The sequence below is a fragment of the Lynx rufus genome, unplaced genomic scaffold, assembly GCF_022079265.1.
Source record: "Lynx rufus isolate CCGP_SWC_20201006 ecotype Redwood Valley unplaced genomic scaffold, mLynRuf1.p SCAF_13, whole genome shotgun sequence".
Taxonomy (NCBI): domain Eukaryota; kingdom Metazoa; phylum Chordata; class Mammalia; order Carnivora; family Felidae; genus Lynx; species Lynx rufus.
The window spans coordinates 8982093-9005943 of NW_025814827.1; the positions used below are offsets into that span (position 1 = coordinate 8982093).

Here is a 23851-nt window from a genome sequence, read left to right on the forward strand (position 1 = left end):
ATGCCTGTGCTGGACAGACTCTCATGGGTCATCTTCCCAGCCTCACTCTCCCTTCTGCCTTCCTGATGGACCCTGATCTCTGGCTCCCTGTTCTGTGTGACCTAACTACTTTGTTCACGTGTCTCTCAAGGCACTCACCAGTTTGGTTTCTATTTCATTTAGTCCTACCCACTCCCCAACCAGTTTTATTGAGATATAACAGACACACAGCAGTTATAAGTTTCAGGTATACTGCATACTGATTTGACATATATATTGTGAAATGATTACCACAGTAAGTTCACATCCATCATCTTATATAAATGAAAAGAAGAAAACGGTTTTTCCCTTGTGATGAGAACTCTTAGAATTTACCCCCCTTAGCAACTTTCAAATATACCATACAGTAGCATGAAGAATCTGCAGACTGTTTTCCATAGTGGCTACACCCGTTTACATTCCCACCAACAGCACGAGGGCTCCCTTTTCTCCACATCCTTGCCAATACTTGTTGTCTCTTGTCATTTTGGTGAAAGCCATTCTGACAGGCGTGAGGTGGTATCTCATTGTGGTTTTGATTTGCATTTCCCTGATGACGAGTGATGCTGAGCATCTTTTCACATACCTGTTGGCCATTAGTATATCTCCTCTGGAAAAAAATGTCTATTCAGGTCCTTTGTCCATTTTAATTGGACTATTTGTTTTGTTTTTGCTACTGAATTGAAGGAGTTCTTTATATATGTTGGATATTAACCCCTTATCAGATAGATGGTTTACCAATATTTTCCCCATTCTGTACGTTGTCTTTCATTTAGTTCTTTTTTATTTTCATTTCATTTAGTTATTTTTGACCACCTGTAAACAGAGATTACTAAACAGCTACTTGGTGTCCTGTAAACAGAGATTACTAAACAGCTACTTTTGCCACACCCCTGCAATGGTTAGATCAGTGCCTCACTTTCACACAGCACTGTAAGCTCCTCTGTATTCCGTGCAGCTCTGCAATTCAAGTGGTTGGTCTGGGAATTGCTTGCTACTGGTCTATGACAAGATAAGAACTATGCCATGTCAATCAGCCCGCAGCTTCCTTCACTGACAAAGTTTTGCTGCAAACAAATGACGGCTAAATTAAACAGAGGCTTTGAGTCATGCTTGATTTATGTTCTGGCACAAGCTCCTTATCTTGTGGTCAAGAAACAGTTCCGATGCTGCTACCAGTCCACGGTCCATATGTGAATAGCACTAGAAATGGCACCTGGCAACTCACTCTGCACGTAGAATGTGCTCACTGAATTTGCTGACTTAAAAGAAATTTCCCACAAACTCAAGGAACAGTATCTCTTGGAAGTTGCGTACTTCTACAACCATGACGGTAGAACTGAAAAGGAGAAAAGGTTTGAGGCCCTCAGTTTCTGCTGCAGGTTGACAAAACCAAAAACCAATAATAACTCACAAAATCTTACAGCTTCTCTTCAGCCAACTAACAGACCAAGTGCAAACTGCTGGTGATCATCTTCTCTCCTCCCGTTTGGCCTCTTCGCGCTGAGGTTCAATCTTTGGCCAGGCGTCTGCTGCTGTGTGCGGCCACCAGTTCCCTGCCTCAACCATGGCCCTGCAGCTGCGGGACGAGGCCAAGGTGGAGGGGACCATACGGAGTGAGGTGAGCAGAGGAACAGCTTTGGCTTCACAAGCAAACTGCTGAAATCCTACATGTTTCTTTGCAGGCTATTTGTGTTTAGTTTTATTTTTGATTGCGAGGAATCGTTGGACTTAGCTGAAATTCTCACAACCATAATCCCCGCCCACTCTAGAACCAGTAGATATAGCTTTGTTTAAGGCCAAATGGTCCAATGTCCATCCTGACTGCATGGCTCCAGGCAAGCCAGTTAACCTTTCTAAAGCCCCAGTTTAACACATCAGTAAAATGGGAATAAGAATGACCCTTGTAGTGTTTGTGTGAAGGTCAAATGAGTAATTTATATGAAAGAACTCTGTAAACTCAGGTGTTCAAAAAATGTTATGTTTAGATGAATTTCGCTCTCTACAAGAAATCTTTTTTATTTTAATGTTAAAGGGTGGAAGCCTTTCTACATTATCTGCAGCTCCGAGACGCACACAATCCTCACTCCCACTGCTTTCAAGTAAGTTCAGAGAAAATAAGTTGAAGTATGGGTTTGGGCTACTTTCCCTTATGACCCAAGCTGTGTCCCATGCAGGAGGTAATACACTCACATAAATAAATGTTCTGCAAGGCCTGGCTTACTTGTCACCCATTCACAAAGCCATCCTGGAAAACCCTGGCTGGAAGAAATCACGCCTTCTGCAGAAGACGTTTTTACCTGTTAAATTCATATCATTCCAGTTCGATAACTATTTAGCGCGCATTCTACTTGGGGCTAGGGACCGGGCAGGAGGCTAAGGATACACAGGTAGGTAAGACATAGTGTCCTCCAGAGACTTGTGGTCTTGTTTATGGATGGTTACGAGTTATGTGAACAAGTTACCGCCACAAAGTGTGAGAAGTGTGCCAGCAGAGGCACTTGCCGGGAGGGAGGTGTCGTAAAACAGGAAGTCATGCCCTCCCGAAGCAGGCCTGGGAGGCTTCTCAGAGGCTGTGCGAGTGAATACTCATTTTCTATCTAAGTCTACTTCTAATCCTCGACAAGTGCTGGGGGCTCTTAAAGTTACTGAAACGGCAGGATTTCACCATGTGGACGTGAGGAAATAGTACAAAGCAAAGACACAACCATGTGAGAATGCCTCATGTGTGCAGGCACCGTGAGGGCGTCGGGGCACCACGCGGGCACAGCGTGCATGTGGGGGAGCACCGGAGGGGTGAAGGGGCACTGAAGGTGGGCAGGGGTAGGTGAGGCAGGGCCTCTGGCGGGTCTCCCGTTCTGTCCAGTGCTTGGTTGTTTCTATCCTCCTGTTCCTTGCTAGACCGTAAGCTGGCTGAGGTCAGGATTCAGGGCTGACATACAGCTTTCCTGGCATTTCCAGGCTGCTCTGCAGAGCGGACACTCGACAAATAAAAATGGTGAGAGAACACTTGTGATGTCCAAAGTGTGTCCCCTCCTATCTCACGAGAGTAGAATATCTGTACCAGACGTGCGGCGGGTTATAATTCAGCCAGCCCTCTAAATCTACCCTTACGCCTTTCTTTGGTACTTAACCCACTTTCCAGATGACGCGGCATTGCTGCCTGCACAGGAGAGCTGGGCTATTTCCGAAGGCGGGAAGGACGGCGTGCCCAGCCCCGGCTCAGCTGACCTCCCTGACAAGCGGAGGAAATGCCTGCCTCGGGGAAAGAACTTTCCAGCCCGGGAGCTGGTGCCTCAGGCCCTGCACACACCAGCATTCCAGGGTTGCCGACGTGCCTTCCGAGAGTTAGAGCCGGAGTATTCCAGAGGCAAGGCTGTGGCTTAAAAAAAAAAAAATCATGTTTAATTTAAAAATTAGAAACTGGAGCAGGCTGTGAGCACAGGGGTTGATTGAAACAAAATTTAAATTCCTGTCAAGCCCATTTAAACACGGGGGCCCTTCATAGACAATTAGCTGCTCCCTGTGAATGCTGAATAAACTCAGGCCTGGTCACTGCGAGAAGACAGGCGCCTACTGTGAGGCACTGAAAAAAAAATTAACTAAAATCAGGCTGTATGAAATATTTCGCCTTTCAGTATATCACAGGGGTTTGAAAGTGTAAACAAGACAAAAATCGATTCCTTGGTGCCCTCAAATCAATCCCCCAAAATGGTTAGGGCATCTGTTTCTGCTAAATTTTGTTTACATCGGCAGATTTGCCTTAATTGCGGCTGTTTGTCTCCTAGTGTCCCTGGGGCCCTAATCTCCCGATTACTAATACTTAACACTCATTTCACATCTAAAGCTACTTCTAATCCTCAACAGGTTTTGGGGGCTCTTAAAATTATTGAAGCCACAGAGGCGGGAGACACAGCCTCTTTGTGAAAGGGACATTTTCTTATCTACTACCAGCTGGGCCCAATCATCACCAGGGATGGTGACAACAAAGGTGCTAAAAGGCTCTTCCACAATGACTGCTGCTCCACTGGGGATTCAGAGGATAAAAAAGAGCTTTGATGGAAAAATCTGAACAAGAGGCTAGAGCAGTCCAGCCAAATAAAGTTACTGTCATAATCAAATGCTGTCAATCACCATGAAAATCCAATTAAAAATGTTTCAGCACAGCCCTCTTAAGTGGAAAAATGTACCCTATTTATACAAATTTTTGTCAACGCCACACCAATCCCACAATTAGAAAGTCCTGCTATTAATTGAACGCACCTCCCCCCTCCCCCCCCAAGTTTAAAAACAGACGCAGGCCATTCTGAAGCTTTCCGAGGGAGGTGAGACACACGTAAGCTATTGGCATACAATTAAGAGTTAATCGGGTTACATCTGAAAATTCCATTTTTATTTGTGTCAAGGGAACCTTTGCACAAATAAACGAATGCTACCTAGCCTCCTACTTCAGAATCAGTGACCATTTATATTAAGAGAACAGAGAAACGGTAAACCAGGATACTGGAAAGAAACTAGTCCATGCTCCGGCAAATGTCTCTCGGTAGACCAAGACCTAATGTTTAATTCTAATCTTGAAAATTAAATAGAGGACAGAAGGCCCAAATGTCTCCACTGCCTTTAGGCAGTCTCTAAATGGCCAAGCGAACCTCAAATTATCTGCAGGCAGATTTGGCCCCCCAAATAACCGTGTATCTACAAAGGCCCCACTGAAACCACAAGACTCCGGATCCCCAAAGGTCTCTCTCAAAACTGCTACAAATTAAAAAGCAAACAACCCATTAAACAAATCCAGCTGGTTTCAACTGTAAATACGAGGATTCTAATATTTTTCCAGCCCTTGAAATTCCTGGTTAGACTCATTAATTATTGATAAGAATCACATCTATTTATTGGAGTGTACTCACAGGAAAACAAGTTTGCTGCCTTCAACAGCAATTCCCAAATCACAGAGCTAGGCTTCAGATCCTTTTATATTCCCCCCTTCCCCCTCCAAATGGCTAAATGTCTCCGGTCTTTTTCAACTTGGTCCATTATTCCCGAGAGCTAGGGGCTGGGGTGGCATGCATCTGCTATGCTGATAGATAAAGACCTTGAAGTCCCCCTGCCATCAATCTAACCAAGCAAAGATGGTGCTGGCCAGGTGGTCTCCTCTAGGGTCTTGGCTCTCTGACGACCTCTTGATTTGGAATTAACTGTCGGGAGCGAATTCTCAAGCGGTCGGAATGCACGCCGACGATCACAGGTGCTGAGCAACAACTACCTAACACGGTGGTATTCCTCCCATACTTCAAGGTGGGCTGGCCAGACCCTGGTGCCTGTCCTGATTGGTCACACCCATGCTGAACTGGTTGGTAAATGCTTCGAATAGCATCCCTGCAAACACTGTGACATCTTAAAAACTCCTTTATTTTGACACCACGTTATTTTACCCAGATGACCTCTGAGCAAGTCAAACAAAGACCTCTGATCAGACCATGCGTCCTAGTGTGGTCACCCTGACTCATATTGTATGTTACAATGTCCAGAGATTGCTTGTTCTTGGGTCAGTCTCCTCAGCTTTATTGTGTGAGCTCTTGGAGATCAACGGACCTATCTTGTGTGTCTATCTATTCAATATCTAGTACAGTGTTTTATTACACTGGACGAGAGAGGCTGGCACGTGCAAAGAGTAAGTGATGGTGATTTCTCTTCCTGCGAGTAGATTAAAGACCTTGCCCGCATGGCAGTAGCATAGATCCGTGCTAGGCACTGAATTATGAGAGCATGACCCTCCTTCAAGGCACTTACAATCTAGTTGGAGAAAAAAGACATCAAACTAGTGAGTTTCACCTCTGGCTGCTCCTTGTAATCACCTGGAGAGCTTTAAAAAATAAAACAGTACCTGCTCCGTGGCCCAAATGCCAGAGATTCTTTGATCTGAGCTGGGATCCAGGCATTGTTTTTTTCCCTCTGATTTTTAACCCACTTGGATGATTCTGAAGAGTTGCCAGCTTTAGGAACCACTGTACTACATGGACCAACTTGTGAATGTAAGATGAATATGTAATTTGTGTAATTAAGTGCTGTTCCAAGCGAGAGACAATAAATTCTGGAGTGCTTCAGAGCAGGGAGTGCTCCACTCACTGGGACGGGGAGGAGGATGGAGACCTTCGGGGACAGGGGAGAGGAGGGCATTCCAAACCGAGGCCGCCACCCTAATCAAAGAAGCTGCCAATAGGCTGAGTGGTATCACATGAGGACCTAGTGACAACATACTCCCAAGACCCGGCTTAGCTCGCTGTGAATGTGGCAGAGCGCTGAAGGGCAGCCCAGGCGATCGACTTTCCGGCATCCAGGATAACCAAACTCTTTTTGCGGTCAAGGCCCCACAGCCTCATTGTGCCATGGAACATGATGCCGGGAAGATGACAGTTGGCCCAGTAGAACAAGAAAGACTTGCAGGCAGGAGTTCAAAAAACTGCAATCTTAAACAGGCAAATCATCACCATATTAAGAGATCTGACCTGACTGATGGAGGAAAAAAGTTATCCTTAACTGGGAAATTAAAATTGTTAGATCCCCCATGATCAAGGAGTGACAGATTTTATCTATCTGTATCTCTCTTGCTACATGCATGTATATAAATACACACACACACACACACACACACACACTTATCTGCTAAAGTCTCGTGAAAAGATTAAGCAGTCACGTCTGTGGAAAAACAAAGCTTGTTTTCTGGGGTTATAATCTCTCTGTTCTTGCTGAAGTGCTAACGTGTCATCAAAAATTCAAATTAAAGCTGTCTGATTTAGTGCGATCTCAAGCATCCAGACAGTGATTCTGCCGTTGTAATTATGTGCAATTAAAAAGCTAAAATCAACTTCTTACTAGTGGATTCCTATTTATAAGCAGACACAAACAGATGATTTTAATGGCCTTCAGAACTTGAAAAAAAAAAGTCATTACATGGTGGTCAACTGGACCTTGTGTGGAGCCCCCCAGGCTTCTGTGATGCTATTTGCGCTTGAAGGAAATACTTAGCTGAAGTTACAATCCCAGCCAGGGTCTCTCCCTACAAATTCTGGGGGCCTTAGCTAATGAGCTGATTTGCACCTCCAGATGAATAACCGAAAATGATGTCTGCAAGAATGGGCGGCCAGACACACACAAGTCTGGCCCTAAGGGTCTGTTGTAAAATATGAACTTTAAGACACAGGTGATGTAGTAGATGTAGTAAGATACTAGATGTAGTAAATGTTACCCAAGTTTAGAATTGCTTGTGAAATCATCATTAGCATCTTGCAAAATTTAGATTGCAAGCAGAGTGGTCCATGATCACTATGCAAGGAGGCTGATGAAATGTGCCTTTCCTCCTATCTGTACTTAGGAGACATGTAAACTCTAGATCAAAATAAACCGAAGCTCATCTTGGAGCTCAGTGGAATGTGGTGGTAATGTTGAACTTTATCTGAGCCCTGTGCTCCCAGAAAGAAATACAGATGAGAAGTCTCCCCCGCTCTTTTGTTAGCTACAAAGGACCACCCTGCTTTCACAGACCCTTTTCCACCCTTCCTCCTGACTTCCATAAGACTGGCTGATGACTTCCTGTTTACCTGCGTCCGTAACCTTGGCCTCCTCCCCTTCCTCTGAGACGGTCCCCATTAGTAAACATTCTCCATATTGCAACAGCCTGAACAAAATCATCTTCTTGACTGTCCAGTGCATTCTGACTATTGCGGTGGCCAAAAGGTTTGGGGCTAACAATGGTGAACAAAGCCATCTGGTGTAAATCCAAAAGTTACACTGGAATTGAAGTGCTGGACAGATGAAAATCTGACATGGTGCTTTCTCCAGTTTCTGAAAGGGACTGTGCAGATGTCCAGTTTATCACACCCATTGATTAACTGAGAGACCAAGCAACCAAACTATCTGAAAATGTAATTACAATCAGGTTTGGATAAGCAGAGAAGCTACCAGTGACAATTTAATTTAGAGGAGCTAAACAAGTTAACATCTCTTTGCAAGTAATTAAATGTTTAAACAGATTTTTCTGGAGCAGTTTGGTGTTTATTAGCCCCCAAACAATACCACCTCTTATACATAAAGCCTTTTCTGAGAAATGAGATGCCTTCAAGTTTGCAGCTGCTGGGATTTAGATGAAGCAGGGAAAAAAAAAAATCTAAAAGCACTATTTTGATTGTAACTGACATCCCTCCCTCAAGATCCCACACCTGCTTTTTATATTTCCAGTCCCACGATTTACTTGCTTTCTAAGCAAAATGTCAAATTTCAATTGCAAACTGTATTCTGTGTTTCTGAATCGAAAACCAAAAAAACCCAAACCTGAGGAAATGCTAAAGGAGGAAGCCCTGCTCTGGAATGTACCAGGAAATGCACAAAATAACAGACATTATTGGAACCTAAGGAGAAAACCCATGTTTTTAAACAATTACTAGAGCAGTATAGTAATAGCATAAAGACAATTTCTGCGCCAGCTTGTTTCTCTGAAATTCTCTCTGCCACTGAACAGCTAGAACAGATAATAACTATTAGTAAATCAAACTCCTCTGCAATATCCAGCTGTGCCTCACGCATTTACATACAGATAGAATGGGTATATGTTTTTAATATGTATGTGATCCGTACTTTTACCACAGCCGAAGTGCATGCTACAAAGAAGGAGGAGAATGGGAATCGGATCAGCATGAGATAATAAAGTGGCCTAGATAAAGTATTAGCCAGCGATTGATCTCAAACCGGGATGCTGCTTCTTCTGACCTGATTACTTACTATGCATAGATTCCATTAAATAGAGCTTAGACATGGAAAGCTTCTGGAAATACTCTAAATGCATAGAAGGATCTACAGCACTCCGAACCCAAATTGTAACTGCAGAGGTGCCCACGGCCCCTACCCTCCCTCCCTGAGTCAAGGCCCACATTCAGGATAGGCTGGGGAGGTTAAAGGGCCACCTGACAGCTGGTGGGAAGCCCTGCTGAGTCCCACAGGGAGGGCTTTTCCCTTCTCTCCCCTATGCCAGGCCAGCACCCTCTGAGTGGATGCCTCCCTCCTGAGCTGCTTCTCTGGTCCTGGCGGCACAGCGCTAACTAACAGAATGAAAGGCAGCGAGGGAGCTTAACAATCATTCAGGGTCACGGTCCCGTTTGAAAAACTGATGACAGCCATGAATTTTGCTTTTCAGGAAAGAATGCAAATCCCCACATGCATACACGATGTTGGATGTAATTTCAGGGGCTCTAACAGACTTCCTGAAGTCACAGACCCTAGGTCAAGGACTGGTGATCTTGTCCATCCCCTCTGTTTTGCAGATGAAGACACGAAAGCAGGGAGGGAATGGGGAGCTGCTGACAAGGGAAGGGAAGGGAAGTGTGGAGGCTTTCCTGCTAAATCACAGCCTGACCTTACCTACCAAAGAACCCCAAAGGAAGACTAACTCAGCAGAAGGAATTCTCGTGGCTTACCTGAGCAAGGCTCTATTCAATAATGCCTCTCACCAGATCCCTTTTAGTCACAAATACTTAAACCCACAATCTGAAGAGCAAACCAGACCTGAACCTCTCCATCTCAACATGCTCCCACCTCAAGCTGTCTCTCTGTTTCTGAACTTAGAGGTCTGGTTTTTATTTTGTGTTCTTCAACCTGATCATTGACATTTGGGGAAAACGTCTCCATCACCCTTGCGTTATGGTCTTCTCCCTTCTTGCTGTGTTCTTGCCAACCCGTCCCGGTGGGCAACAGCTGTCCCTCACTCCACATAAGCTGCAACATCCCTGTCTGGTTGTCTGAAGCCTGGCGAACATTCTGTCTGCCATCTCCATAGTTTCTACAGCTTGGAAACTTATCTTCTAAGTTTGCGGGTCCTACGTCACAGAATTGGCATAGCGCTGACGTAGGTCTTTCCTGCAATTTATACCGGGTGATTAAAAGTGGGTTCTTTAATAAGGGCATCATTTTCTCAGGAGCAGAAAGAGTGTGTTGAGGGTGGGGGTCAGCATGTTGAACTTTCTTGGCTGCCTCCATGGCTGGTTTTCCTTTTTTGGGTATAACCCTGACTCCTGATTTATGCAATAGGTCTTAAAAGACTAAAGGATGAAGGATTTCCCTATTCTTGAATAGAAGTCCACTCACAAAGAAAGGTATGGGTTGGTGGGTGGGTGGGTGTGTGGCTTCTATGTGAAGTCAAAGTTTTCAGACTTGGACTAGGGTATCTTCTACAAGAGGGGGAATTTCTTAACAGATCACCCAGTGGGTGAACGTGTTGCCTATGTGAATTCCACCTTTGTGGCTTTGGGACTCCCCGAGGCCAATGTCAAAATGATTTCTGTTCCAAAAGGCACCAGAGGTTTCACAATGCTCTGAAAAAGTCTGGCCGTCTACACACTCATGCTTTCGGAGCCTGTTTCCTTTGCCTGGAATGTCCCCTTAAAAACGCTCTACTAAAGTTCAGTTCATCCTCCAAAGGCCCTTTTCTTTAAAAAAAAAAAAAATTTTTTTTAACCTTTATTTATTATTATTGAGAGACGGAGAGACACAGAGCATGAGCAGCGGAGGGGTAGAGAGAGGGGGAGAACAGAATCTGAAGTAGGTTCCAGGCTCTGAGCTGTCAGCACAGAGCCCGACGCGGGGCTCGAACTCACAAACTGCGAGATCATGACCCGAGCCAAAGTCAGTCGCCCAATCAAACGAGCCACCCAGGCGCCCCTAACGGCCCTTTTCAAAGGCTGCCTTCTCCATGTAGCTTTTCCCCACTTCCCCAAATGGATCCTCACAGGACTCTGCTGTTCTTTTATGGCAGTTACTTTATTCTAGTGATTCCTCAAGCCAGGGAACAAGCCACTTTCTCTCCCATTCCCTATTTGGCTCAATATTCCAGTCAGAGGCAAGCAGGGCCCAGCCCTCTTGACCACAGGAGCCACACACACATTGCGAGTTTCCTGCCTCCTCACTGAACCCTTTCTAAGCCAGGGGGCCTCACCGGTGTGGCACCTAAGGGAATACGTCCACTTAATTCAAACTGAGGACAGTCCTAAAAATGTTACATTAAGTATAGGATGATGCTTCCTCTGACTACATTTTTCATTGCATTTTATGGATTTTATTTATTTAATGTATATTTTAAACTAATCTATTTTTTTTAATGCTTATTTATTTTTGAGAGAGAGAGAACGAGCACGAGCGGGGTAGGGGCAGAGAGAGAGGGAGACAGAGCACGAGCAGGGGAGGGGCAGAGAGAGGGAGACACAGAATCTGAAGCAGGCTCCAGGCTCCAAGCTGTCAGGACAGAGCCCGTTGTGGGGCTTGAACCCACAGAACGCAAGATCATGAACCGAGCTGAAGTCAGATGTTTAACCGATGGAGCCACCCAGGCACCCCGTATTTTATGGATTTATTGTCATTTATTAATTAAAACCATGGGACAGCACACACCAGCGTGCACAGTTGTAGAGAGAGCTACCGGGATATGTATTCCTTGTCTCTCTCTCTACACACACACACACACACACACACACACCTTTACATATACTTGCTTCTAAGGCACTGAAAGTACTCAGCCTTTAGCCTTGTCTTTATGACTTGTCGCCCTGGAGTTGTATTCCTTACCAAGACATACATCCATATGCATTTATGCGCGTATGTACGATCTGCAGTGTTTTATTTATAAGTGGCCAGCTCATTGCAGCACTGAAACATGCATTTACAAACAGATATCTGTTTTATGAAACCCTATTCCTTTGTTTTAATAGCTGAGCTATCCAGCCATAGCATAATAATGTACAAGGTAAATGGGTCTCCATCTCTAGAACCTGTTCCAAGTTTTCTCAAATGTGACTAACTGCAAGAATTTCCCGACCATCAAAGAGACGCCACCACCAAAAGACCAGTTTATTCTAGACATGAAACCTGCACAGTTATAAATTGCAGAGGTTTTAGGGGTGAACTTTAACTTGAAACTACCCTGAAATAGAAGATTTGCTTCAGGGGTAACACGAAGGAGAAAACTACCTTCCTCGAAAGCACTCATGATGCAAAAGGGAAACATGCTGTTATTGTATATTCCAGGATGAAATCTGTATTATATAGAAGAAGTCTGGGCACTTGGGGTGTTTATTAGGATGGCATACAATGGATGAAAACCTCTGAACTGGTATCTGTAAAATGCTTATTGTTAAAGTGGTGACAGAACATTGGCCGGAATTTGCTGAGTGCAATAATGTAAAGATAGGGAATGGTTTAAGCAAAACGTAAGAAAGAGCAGACTATAATTATTACTTACTAATGCTCGATGCTAGCGTTATTCTAACAGCTTGTGCACTGTCAAATCAACAATCTGCACTAAATAAATGACCATTTGGGAATTGCTAGGGAGCGTCTCTGTTCCTCTCCCTGCTCGACTAAAAACTGTCATTTGCAATCAAAGAAAGCGGCCTTGGAGCTGAGAACACAGCACCCGCAGCCTTAGAGTTGTCTCTTTCTGAGTAAAGACCAAAGATTCACATTAACTTGATCTTTTGCAGCCAATCTAATTTCATCCTACATGAATCCAAGAGGACTCCACGCCACGATGAGAATTTCCTGTAGGACTGCGCTAAAAACTTAATATGCTGACTCTCTTTTCTGTTACCAATCCTCTAGATTCTGAGAGGCTATAACAGCAAATGAGGACAAGGAAGTAACCCAGATTAACTTGTGATCCTTGAGTGTGAGGCGAAGGAAGACAGTTCAGCCTTGTGTCGAAAAAGTGGTAGGTTTTTAAAAAGTAGAAAATGACTATCTGAGGCTATGAGCTTCACAAACACCTACCCAAATGGAGTAAGTAATGTGGCCTCTCCAGAGCCTGTGGATGTTTTAAATTCCATTCCGGTTCTTTTAACAGAATATTAAGCACAGCCATATAAGTAAAGAATTCTAATGTAACTAAAAATATGTACTTACCATCAGGTCCTCAGGTGCTGGTCTTTCTTTTGGTTGTTTTCGCATGCTGTAAAAGGGGGGGGAAAACCTCATTGTTATCTGTATCGCTTACAAATTTGTGCTGTATTTCCCACCGTTGACTCTATCTCCTGGAATCTGAATGTTTTCAAATTTACGAGTTCAATTCCTGGCCAAAGTATTAGCATAGATTCCTATCTTTTATTTTGGCCTTTAATTATCAGATTTTGGGAGACTCTCATGAATCAGAAACACCAAGATTTTTGAGAGAGGGTTATTCTTGCAATACAGATGAAGAATGAATTTCAAAATGTGAAAAAAAACCCTGGCAATATTTCTTCCTGGCTCAGTTTTCGATGTATTTCCAACTTAAATCTAGGGAACAATGTAATTCTTTTTTGGTAACTGGGATAAAGTAATAAGAAAAGAAACATGACTATCAGGTCAAATGAAAAAACATCTTATTCCTTTCATTATTTCTCTGAATGACAAATAATATATAAAGACGTCAGGAATCTAGATAATGCTATAAAATTACAAATGGGCTGTCACATTATCTCCACTTTCTTTTATTCTGGCTACATAATGCAAGTTGATATTCATTAAATAGCTGTGGGGGAAGTTAAGTTTGTTTAAGCTGCTTAAAGAATCCCATTCCTCATACAAAATATTTCTTGTCTCACATGTAGTACGTATAATCAGTAGCTGTATCATGTACGCAGCTACATGATGAAGCACTCATACGTGGCACTGGCGTGACTATGGGTAACTACCTATTTGGTGGCCGTATCTGTACTAAATTCAGAGTGTCTGTGGCACGAAGTCATGAAAAGATGACTGCTTCTTCTATTACTTCAAAATCACACAGATGCTTCTCTTTACATAAGGCGACCTCTAACAAGCTAGAAGAAAACCCATCATATAATCCCTGCATTTGCTGACTATTTTTTTTTTTTAAGTAGAAAGACTTAATGATCATTTGGTAAATAAGAACCGTAGTTATGAACCATTAATGACATCGAGGACATTTGCCTTCCCTATAAATAACCATATGCACCTCTCAAATACTGCATCCATTAGCAAGTAATTTAAGCTGTCTCGCCGGTGGAGTTGGTAACAGTCCTAATCTGACATTCCAAAGTAGCTGTATCTCTTGGGAAAACAAGGCTATTACCCACTATCATTTCTGTTTCGGCTTGACATCTGTGGAAATTTCAACACAGGTTATCCCTCCCCCTGTCTCCATAAAACTTCTACACAGCAGCTGATTAATTTTTTGGGCAGAAGGAAGGTAAAGTCTTATCTGCTTTTCCCCATCTGCCCAGAACCAGCTACACCCCCAAGTGGGTCTCAGGCCACACAGCGAGATGCACAGCCGTCTGATCACAAACCCCACATCTCCGGGGCAGGTGATGCCCAAACCAGCACCCCGGGCAGTTTAGGAATGGCATGGTTTATGTTTCAATTTCTGCATTTCAAAATGGGGCCTTCCCATGATGTGCTTCTGAGTGTTTCTAGGAATTCCATGTAAAGGAAATTAAGAGAGATTAATCCACATTTCTGGATAATGGCTCTATATTATCAATGAGCCCAGGAGTCCAGTGTTCAGCCAATATATGTGCTTTTTCCAACATGGCATGCTTTGGAAATAAAATGACTGCAGGGTAAAAACAGTTTTTAAAAGCTACAGAATATTATATTAGTATTTTAAATAAATAGAAACAGTGTTAATAAAATTTTTAAAGTCGGGGGGGATCTCTTCCTCACATATTTGTCTATGGAATATAAACTGTATAAGACATTTTTATTAAGAGGTAACATATTACACTTAGTCAAAAAGGTGATAAAGCTTGACATTTATATTAAGGAATATTTCTTGGTTTCACTTTAGTGTAATCATCAGATGGATCATGGGGGTGGGGAGGGGAAGGGGACAGTGTACAACCATTTCAGTTTAGCAAGGACTCCTGACTGCACCATTTCGTGGCACTGCAGGAATGAAAGGTTCATTTTCCACCACTGAACAGGACTCTGAAGGGGTGATGGAATGGAATTCAGTGAATGAGAGGAAGAAATGTAGAGGCAGTTATGAGAAAGTTCCAGAATGTCCAGAACAGTTTCTGGTTCGTTCTGTCTCCTGCTTTGGGGTGGTCACTGCTATGCTCCCAGTTTCCTTCTCTCTCTGTCTCTGTCTCTCTCCATGCAGAGGTGAGGGAGAAGACAGAAGGAGGGCAGTGGAGCGACGGGGCCTGGGCCACTGACTGGGGAAGAGGCAGGTGGAGGAGACCTCGTTCTACTGAGGGGAAAAAGGCAGAGGGTGCAAAAGGAACCCTTCCTCAAGTGTCAAATGTCGAGGGGCTGCCCAGAGGCTCTGAGGGCCCCTTTGACCAAAATCCTGCGGTTCCTCCCAGGTCTCCAACTGTTCAAGTGGGCCTAATGGAACCATGTTTTCATAGTCTTTCAAACATCAAAATTCACTGAAATGGGACACCAGTACTCTGTCTAAAATATATCCAAGGATAAAAGTTATTTACTGACAATCCGATGAATTAATAAACTATGCTGCTTCCACTAAGTGACAGACAGTTTTATGGGTAACTTGAGGTTACATTAATAAAAATAAGCTTCATATGTCTGTTCAATAGGGGCTATAAAATTGTGTGTTTCTTAAAAAAAAAAAAAAATTGGGTAGCAACAGTATCTGTGCTCCAAGAAGTAGCCTGATTCTCAGCAGTTTATTAAGACAGGAAAAAGCCTCTAAAGTACATTTACGACCCTTTGTGTAAATAACGTTTACATAATTTAAACAATTTCTTCAGCTTTGCTGCCCCATCTGCCCAAGGCCCCGAAGTCCCTCCCGTCTCCAAAAGGAAGCAGGGAGAGCCATAAGGTCTCACGGAGCCGCAGAGTTAATGGCATGTATCATTTACATTGAGGGCATGGCATGTTTGCAAACGGGCTCACCACTGAGTGATGAAATGTACAAATGGCTCGGAGAACTCTCCAACCGGAAGGACGGGCGAATCCTGGGATGGAGGAGAAACAAGTCACCAAAAGTCACAACAATTCCTCTTCTTCCTTTATATCCACCCCCACCTCCCCCCAAGGAACAGCAGAATATATAACAGGGATTCACCAACATGTGGAAAGGAAAATAAGGCCTTGTCCAATTAAAAAGACTGTCGACACCCTCTCCCACATGTTTATGTAAAAACGCCAAATTTAAAGCCACACACATTTTACAATAGTGAGAAACATGAGAGCAAAGAGGGAGGGGAGGTGAAAAAAGGACAATGATAGCCACAGGGTAGGAAAGAAGGTATGAAAGTGTAAATGAGAAATTAATGATTATTTAAGTAACACACAAATGGTCTTGTAATTAACAAAGAGCTGTGAAATTATTCTTGTGCTGACCTCTGTTTCTTTTACTGGATTTGCTATTTATTTACACTTTCCCTTTTATTTACATTTATTTGTATATTCAACTGATCTTAACTGCCTGCCGAATCATGTGGGTCGGTTTGCTTTTGTTTTTGTTTCTGTTTTTTACTTGAATAGAAAGGCTTTTATGGGAGAAGCTGTTTCTTGAAAAGGAATTTCAGCCTATTTGCCAGTCCAGGCAAACTCGTCATAGGAGAAAACCAGTGAATTAAGGACACAATGAAAACCTCCCACCTTGACCACCAAACAGAACTGGGGTGGAGGTGGGAGTCACTCAAATGAGCAGGAAACAACACAGCAACAAATGACAACCACCGGGTAACACAGGGAGCAGACCCCATTACCATTTGCAAAGGAAGGCTTTAAGAATTTAGGAGTTTTTCCAAGAATGACAGAGAGCGCCACTGTGTTTATAGTGTAACGGCTCAGGATGTAATGAAATTACACTGCAGAGTACTTTAACAGTCATCTCATTAGACCTACAGTTGGAACAAGAGAGCCACATAAAGTAGGCAGCTGCAAATGACTCCATTCCCATCTATTCTCATTTGCTATTAAAAATACCTTTCGGCGGCTTTTTTCCTCTCTGACATCCCTACACAAAGTGCCCTGCAAAGTATGATACATGCACCTATTTAAATTAACAAAGGAATGACTTATTTTAATCTCACTGTGCTTTGGAGTGCTTTGGCCATTTGGATGAGCAATATATCATTACATACAACCTTCCAGCGCTGCAGGCAAGAAACTCAGAGCATGCAGCATTTGGTGGGAGCCAAACAATTTCTCTAGCACACAACTGTGTCAAATGCATGCATGTATTCATTATTGAGAACGAGAGGAAATAGCTTTGATGTAGTGGAAAAAAGAAGATGATAAAAGCACCTCTGCAATATGCGTGTCATTATCAATGGTGGCAGATAGATACAATTGCACAGCCTCCTATGTGATTAGTAAATATACATATAATTGCTGTGGCCAATTATCAGAAAAATGAGATCGGTAATTACAAGACAGAAAATTAACTAGAACTCTTATTAAGGCTTTGTTTCCAATTCAAACAATTGGAAACTGCTGGAAAATACAATTAAATCAAAAGGAACTGAGGGGGTCAGAGCAGCCAAAAAAAACCAAAACCAAAACCAAAACCAAAAAACAAAAAAACCAAAAACCAAAAAACAACAAACCCCAAAAACCCAAAGAGGTTAAAAGAAAAGGAATGTGAACAAAATGATTCTCAGATTTTGCATATCTGTTCTCTTTGAATTTACTCTGTTCATCCAGAGCAGGGGAAGGTTAGTGATCATAAACTTAAAATTCTCATCAGTAGAGAAAGGTTTCCAAGAAGAAAGGAAAACAAAGGAAAACGGGAGTGAAATAAAATCTTGCCAAGTTCAAAGGATTACATGCAGGCATTACACAGAGACGACATGAAAAACGGGGGGCTGATGAAACAGTCCGCTCAAAAGAAACAAGGCACGCAATAACATGACAAGTCTTCGATAAAGGTACTATAAAATGGTCACAGAAGTCCCATCGGTTTGAAGAGCAAAAATAAAACATGATATCAATTTCAGCCTGGCCTGTTTTAGGAAAGCCATATATATCACCATGCCCGCAAGACCCTATGAGGCCCAGTTCAAGAAATGACATTTCACTGTCTCAAAAACTATTAGTAAAAAAATGGTTCAAAGTCTGAGGTACAAAAACTATGGGCTCTGATCAGGCAGTTAGTCCCCTCAGTCATCATTTCGGAGATTCTTGTGAAGGCTGTGGTACTGGAAGTGTCTGAGTAGTAGCTGATTTAAAATGCAATGTTTAGGAAGAGAAAAGCCTACTGCCTTAATGTGGCTCAATATTTACCAAGATGGTTAAAATTCTGGGCCGGTTTTCTACGAAGATCCTGGTATAAAATGATGTCATTGTGGACCTCATTTCAAAGTATGATATCAAGAGTAAATTAATGAATTATAGACTAGGCAACTTGATGAAGATGTCATTTTAACATGGATGAGAAACAAGACGAGGAAATGTGACATCTTTGCATGGGTAGTTAATTTTATTTAAGACCTGATATTGTAGCCTGTTAAGTTCCTCATAACATAAAACTAAGGAACACTGGGTGGTACCCATGAATAATTTATTTCACTTGTGAAAATGCCAGCCCAAGTCGACTTTACAGAACCAGAGAGAATGGATTCTCCTCTCAGGGGTGCCTGGAAAGAATCAGTCATCAGAGATGCAGGGGGGCGGTTGGTGGGGGGGGGAGGAGTTCTAATCTCACATGCATAATGCCAGGTATTTCTTTTCCTTTTAAAAATCCATGTCTCTTGCATACCTCAAAGGAGAATTTTCTGAGATACAGAAGACTGAATGGCAGGCGGGGGGCGGGGCAGTCAGAATGCCACGACCAACATGGGGGTGGAGGGGGAGCAAAGGAGTCCTCTGAGAGCCCCACCACTCCACAAAAGCACACAGGCTGTTAACACTCCGAAGGAAAGCAAATGATAGTGTTTACCACACTGGAGGATTTTCAAGTATACTTTTCTCATATTTAAGCAAGTAAAATCAGAAGTTTCTTTAGATCAGCATGTAAAACACCTCTAAGAACCTGCCTATTTCATTATCTAATTCAAATGTGCGCGAAGGAGGGAGGGAGGCTCAGCTCAGAGTGGAGCTGTCCCAGTTTCCCTGCAGCTCCCAGGGAGGGAGAGCATCCAGTCACCGCCAGGTTAGAGGGAGACTGAGAACCATGCCAGGGGGTTCAGGGATCTAGTGAAGTACTTGCTGCTACTTATCAAAAATGTCCTCTGCCAAATATGGGTTTAGGGAAGATGAACAAATACATTTCGAAAATATAAGCGCGAATTGGAGAAGCAGTTACACTAATAACTCTCAGGACTGGCTGAAACTGACTCTAAATTGTTAATAAAAGTCACTCTTTTTTAAGACCCTGGGTGCCATACTTCACCTTAAGGGCTTTTTTGGGGGGTTAGCTCTTCTGTTGAACTTCCAAGTGCAGAGGTATGGAATGAAGCAGTGGACACAACCTTAACCAGAAGCCTTAACCTGAGATTCTAGTCCCAAATCAACTTTAGAGTCCTGCTAAAGGGACACAGGCTGAATCTTGTTATCGAGCCGGCAACTGTTATATAAAAACAGCTGCCATAAACCATTTCAGTAAGCAATTCTGGTCATCAAGGAGGACAGTCTCCAAGTCTCAGAGGTTTCTGTAACTACCTGGTCAGCCCCCTTTGCTAAACAACTGGAACACAAGCACGTGGCAGGCTAGAGAACAGCGAAGGACAACGGGAAAAAAGTTTGAGTGATGCCTTTGCCTTGTGAATAATGAACAGTTCAGGAAGGTCAACCCATTACAACTGAAACTGTTTAATTATTAATTATGCACAATCTATGAGCAAAAGGACAAGTTCAGAATGTTTAATGTATGCTAACTTCAACTGGACTCTCTCTGGGTATTTTGTTATTAGCACTTGTCAGCAAGGTACTCAGGCATAAAAAAAGGCAAGCAGCAGAAAATCTGAGTTGGTGTGTGTGTGTGTGTGTGTGTGTGTGTGTGTGTGTACCTGCACAGTCAAAGAGTGGGGGGCGGGGGGGAGAAGGAGGTCTCATTCCAGTCACTGCTGCTGCTAGTTCATTTGCAGACTAAGTATGTCAATAAGCACACTTTATGACTTGAGAGTGGGCAGATAGGTTGGGTACTCGACACACAGAAAACACAGATGAGGCTTTTGGAATCACTTACTTAAAAGAGAGATCATCATTTTAAATGTAGAGTTTTTATTTTTTTTTAACTATGATGTTTCTTGGCTTTGAAAAGATCCATGACGACATTTGTGCACACATGTGTGCACACACATACGCTTGAGTACATAGAAAACTGGTAGAATCTGAATAAACTGAGTGGATTCTATCCATGTCAATATCCCGGTTGTGGCATTGTACTGTGTTTATGAGCTGCTACCACTGGGGGAAACCGGGTGAAGGGTGAACAGGCCCTCTCCATGTTATTTCTTACAGCTGCATATGAATCTAAAATGATGTTGAAACAGAAAGTTTAGAAAGAAAAAGGTAGGGACCTATTTTTAAAAACTCTGATGAGGTCCGGATTCTTGGCAGAGCTTAGCTTTATGTAAGGGGAAAGGCTGGCCTAACTACTCAAATGGAAAGCAGTTAAGGGAACTTGGCTTAAAAAAATAACCTGAGGATTTAGTTTTTCCCTTTAACTCATAATTAATATGACAATGAAACCTGACAAGGATATGGTAGTTAATTCAGACACTGATAAGCCACAGACATGAAATACTGTATAAAAATGATAGTCTGAGGCGCCTGGGTGGCTTAGTTGGTTAAGTGTCTGACTCTTGATTTCGGCTCAGGTCATGATCTCATGTTCCTGCGATCGAGCCCCATGTTGGGCTCTGCGCTGAATGTGGAGTGTGCTTAAGATTCACCCAGTCTCTCTCTCTCTCTTTCTCCCTCTGCCCCTCCCCCACTTGACATGCACGCACTCTCTCTCTGAAAAAAAAAAATGATAGTCATTCATTACTTATTTATTGGTTCATTCAGTCAATAGTTTTCTTGACCACCTACCATGTGAAAGGCTCTGAGCCTGGCATTGTGGGATGATTGATATTTAATCCATAACCTTAAAGAACTGGTATATTATTCAGGGGGATAAGGTGTGCACCCCTAATAAATAGCCCTGCAGGATGGAGGAAATGGTCAAGTAAGGGCTTGGCATTCATTTTAATCTGTGTCCTGTTCCTTTCTCTTTGTGCAAAACAGACATTCCTTCAAACCAAGATTTTATACTTACTGGCAGTAAGAGAAGGAAGACAGAAGCGCAACTTCTCAAAATACCAAGGTGTTGGGGCGCCTGGGTGGCGCAGTCAGTTAAGCGTCCGACTTCAGCCAGGTCACGATCTCGCGGTCCGTGAGTTCGAGCCCCGCGTCAGGCTCTGGGCTGATGGCTCAGAGCCTGGAGCCTGTTTCGGATTCTGTGTCTCCCTCTCTCTCTGCCCCTCCCCCGTTCATGCTCTGTCTCTCTCTGTCCCAAAAATAAATAAACGTTGAAAAAAAAATTAAAAAAAAAATATCAAGGTGTTGGCCAACTGGTGAATTCTATGATCAGTTGGGATGTGGTTAGATTAAACCAGCCTGGCAAGTTAAACAGAATATGGCAAGCCTTCCAACATTTTTAAGAGCCCATTTCTAGACCTCAAGTCATCAAGCCAGTAGGTAGTTAACAGCACGTGGAGTCTGATCAGTAGTGAGTTATGCACTAATACTTAAAAAATAAATTTTCTAATTCAAGCCTGATGTTCCTTTGGCTTGGCCCAACGATTTCTGTTCCTATACACTGGGACTCACACTAATTGCCACGGCTCTCTTAGACTGCTCCACTTTTGTCCACAGTGCTGGGGTCAAAGGCTGTTTGTAATTCCAGTGGCTTCACGTCAGGCAGAACAGAATTTTGCCTTGTTAGACCCCAAATTGGTTTTTGAGTCTCCGCTGTTTACTGCCTTAAAATAGCATTTTCACGAGACACCTGCAGGATCCATAGGATAAATCTCCTCTGGACTGAAGAGGAAACCTGGTTTGTTTGAAAACAAGAGAAAAAAAAAGACACAAAAAAAGCACCCTCACCTTTAAAGATCTCCACAGCAGCTTATCTACAAACCAAAAAATCTATGTGCCCAAAGTGTAACCCAATGGTAGATTTTGGGAAATTAGCTCAGTTTTAGTATTTTGAAGGTCCTCAGTGTTTGCATCTGTAAGTTGCTGCTACAACAGACTGTGGCAGGGGTGGGGATAGGCGGGGAGAAGACAGTCACATCTTGTCAGAGAGAGAAAGGTGGGAAATAGATGGATAGGTGTTCCTGGTCAGTCAGAGAATGAGGCAGCCCAGTTTAAGATATGAGTGAACCGTAATTACACATTGGAGTTTACAAAGTCAGTCAATGCTTATAAACAGCACTCAGTTTACTTAAAAACATGGCCACTCTGTGAGGAAACAATCGGTATTTTGCCATTATGTGTAGTTTTGATTTCACAATGCAGACACAACCAACCTAATCTTTGGGGTGTTATGAGGGACAGCGGCTGGGAATGGGGCTTTGAATTTAGGAAGGCTTGCAGATGGACATCATCAGAAAAGAGTGTCTGTGACCCTCCTCAGCTGGAGACCAGAAAGCCCTCCTTTTACTCCCCACTCCACATCAAGCCTTGAGCAGAGAAAGTGAAAGATGACTCAATTTCCACACCGGGTCACCCCATGCTCTGGGTTGCCAGATGTGACAAATTACATGTGTGGGCATTTTGGTGTGAAGTTCTGTCCACTGGGTCTGGGCTGACAGTAGCAGCTCATTTAACTTGTCTCAGAAGGACCTGGCACCAGGGGCAAAAGGCCTGAATTTCTGCTACTGAAACGTCCACCTGACCTATAAGCCCTTAAAGCAAGGGAGACCCAGCTGTTAGCCAAGGAAACATCACAACCTGATGGCTTATAAAAACCACAAAATAGAAATGAATAGGTCTAAAGGAATCTGTCTGTAGGTAACTGAACTTTGAGATCATAAAGATTTTCCCTATTTTTTTTCTCATAAACATGTTTGAGAAGTTATCAAGATAAAAAGAGGAAAACACGTCGTCATTAATATCAAAACTAACCCATCATTTACTCTACAATTTTTGTCACGTAGAAGATTTATATTTACCTAGAGATTTTCTAAACCTATGGCAGAGATCTTGATGTTTTATAAAATTCCTTGAAAATAGTAGAGAACTGGAAAATGGATTAATCTTTTAAACCATATTTACAGTTGCTTTCTCTCCAAAGCTAATAAACACTGTTTTTTCTCTTTTTATTTTAGGTCACTTGTTGGTCATAGGCTATAGTGCACAGTAATATTTACAGGTGTCTGTATGAATAGCACACCCACGCACTTACACACATACTTGCACACTAACATCCACATATACCTCCCTTTTCCATGGCGTAGGCAGAACAGCAAAAAACATGCTTGTCTCATACCAAAGGGATTTCATTTACAAAAGTAAAACCCGTTATTGTCCTCTCTGTCTGTAGCCTCCCAATGCATTTCTATTGCTTTTCCATAAAACACTACTGCAAATAATCAAGCATGACCATTGACATCCACAAGATTGAGTTTTAGGAACCATTAAATGAGCTCACCCTCGTGGGAAGCTTCCTGCTCAGGCTGGTCTAAAGGTAATTATTCAGCAATTCCTACCTGTGGTTTTACCTTGTCCCTATATAGTGTTTGAATTTCATATGCTGGTAAGGTCAATTTTTTTTCCTCAGGAAAAGTCCAGCTACACATGTTTGATCCCGGACTTAAATTATAATGTTAATATACACACTTCACCAGGTTCTATGTACAGAAGTGCTGATTAAAAGAAATCTTAGATT

At 42.8% G+C, this 23851-nt stretch overlaps 1 protein-coding gene across 9 annotated transcripts in view; it reads right to left on the reverse strand.

Moving 5' to 3' along the window:
• The window catches only part of MAP2K5 (mitogen-activated protein kinase kinase 5), a 270602-nt gene that overhangs the window by 25335 nt on the left and 221416 nt on the right, over nucleotides 1-23851 (reverse strand). For 6 of the 9 annotated variants that reach the window (XM_047074888.1, XM_047074887.1, XM_047074889.1 and 3 more), the window contains 2 exons: nucleotides 15919-15980; nucleotides 12958-13003 (listed from right to left, as the gene is read on the reverse strand). In XM_047074888.1, the coding sequence (XP_046930844.1) occupies nucleotides 12958-13003; nucleotides 15919-15980 (108 nt within the window). The remainder of the gene's footprint in view (nucleotides 1-12957; nucleotides 13004-15918; nucleotides 15981-23851) is intronic. The other 3 variants (XM_047074893.1, XM_047074892.1, XM_047074891.1) reach the window with 1 other exon arrangement.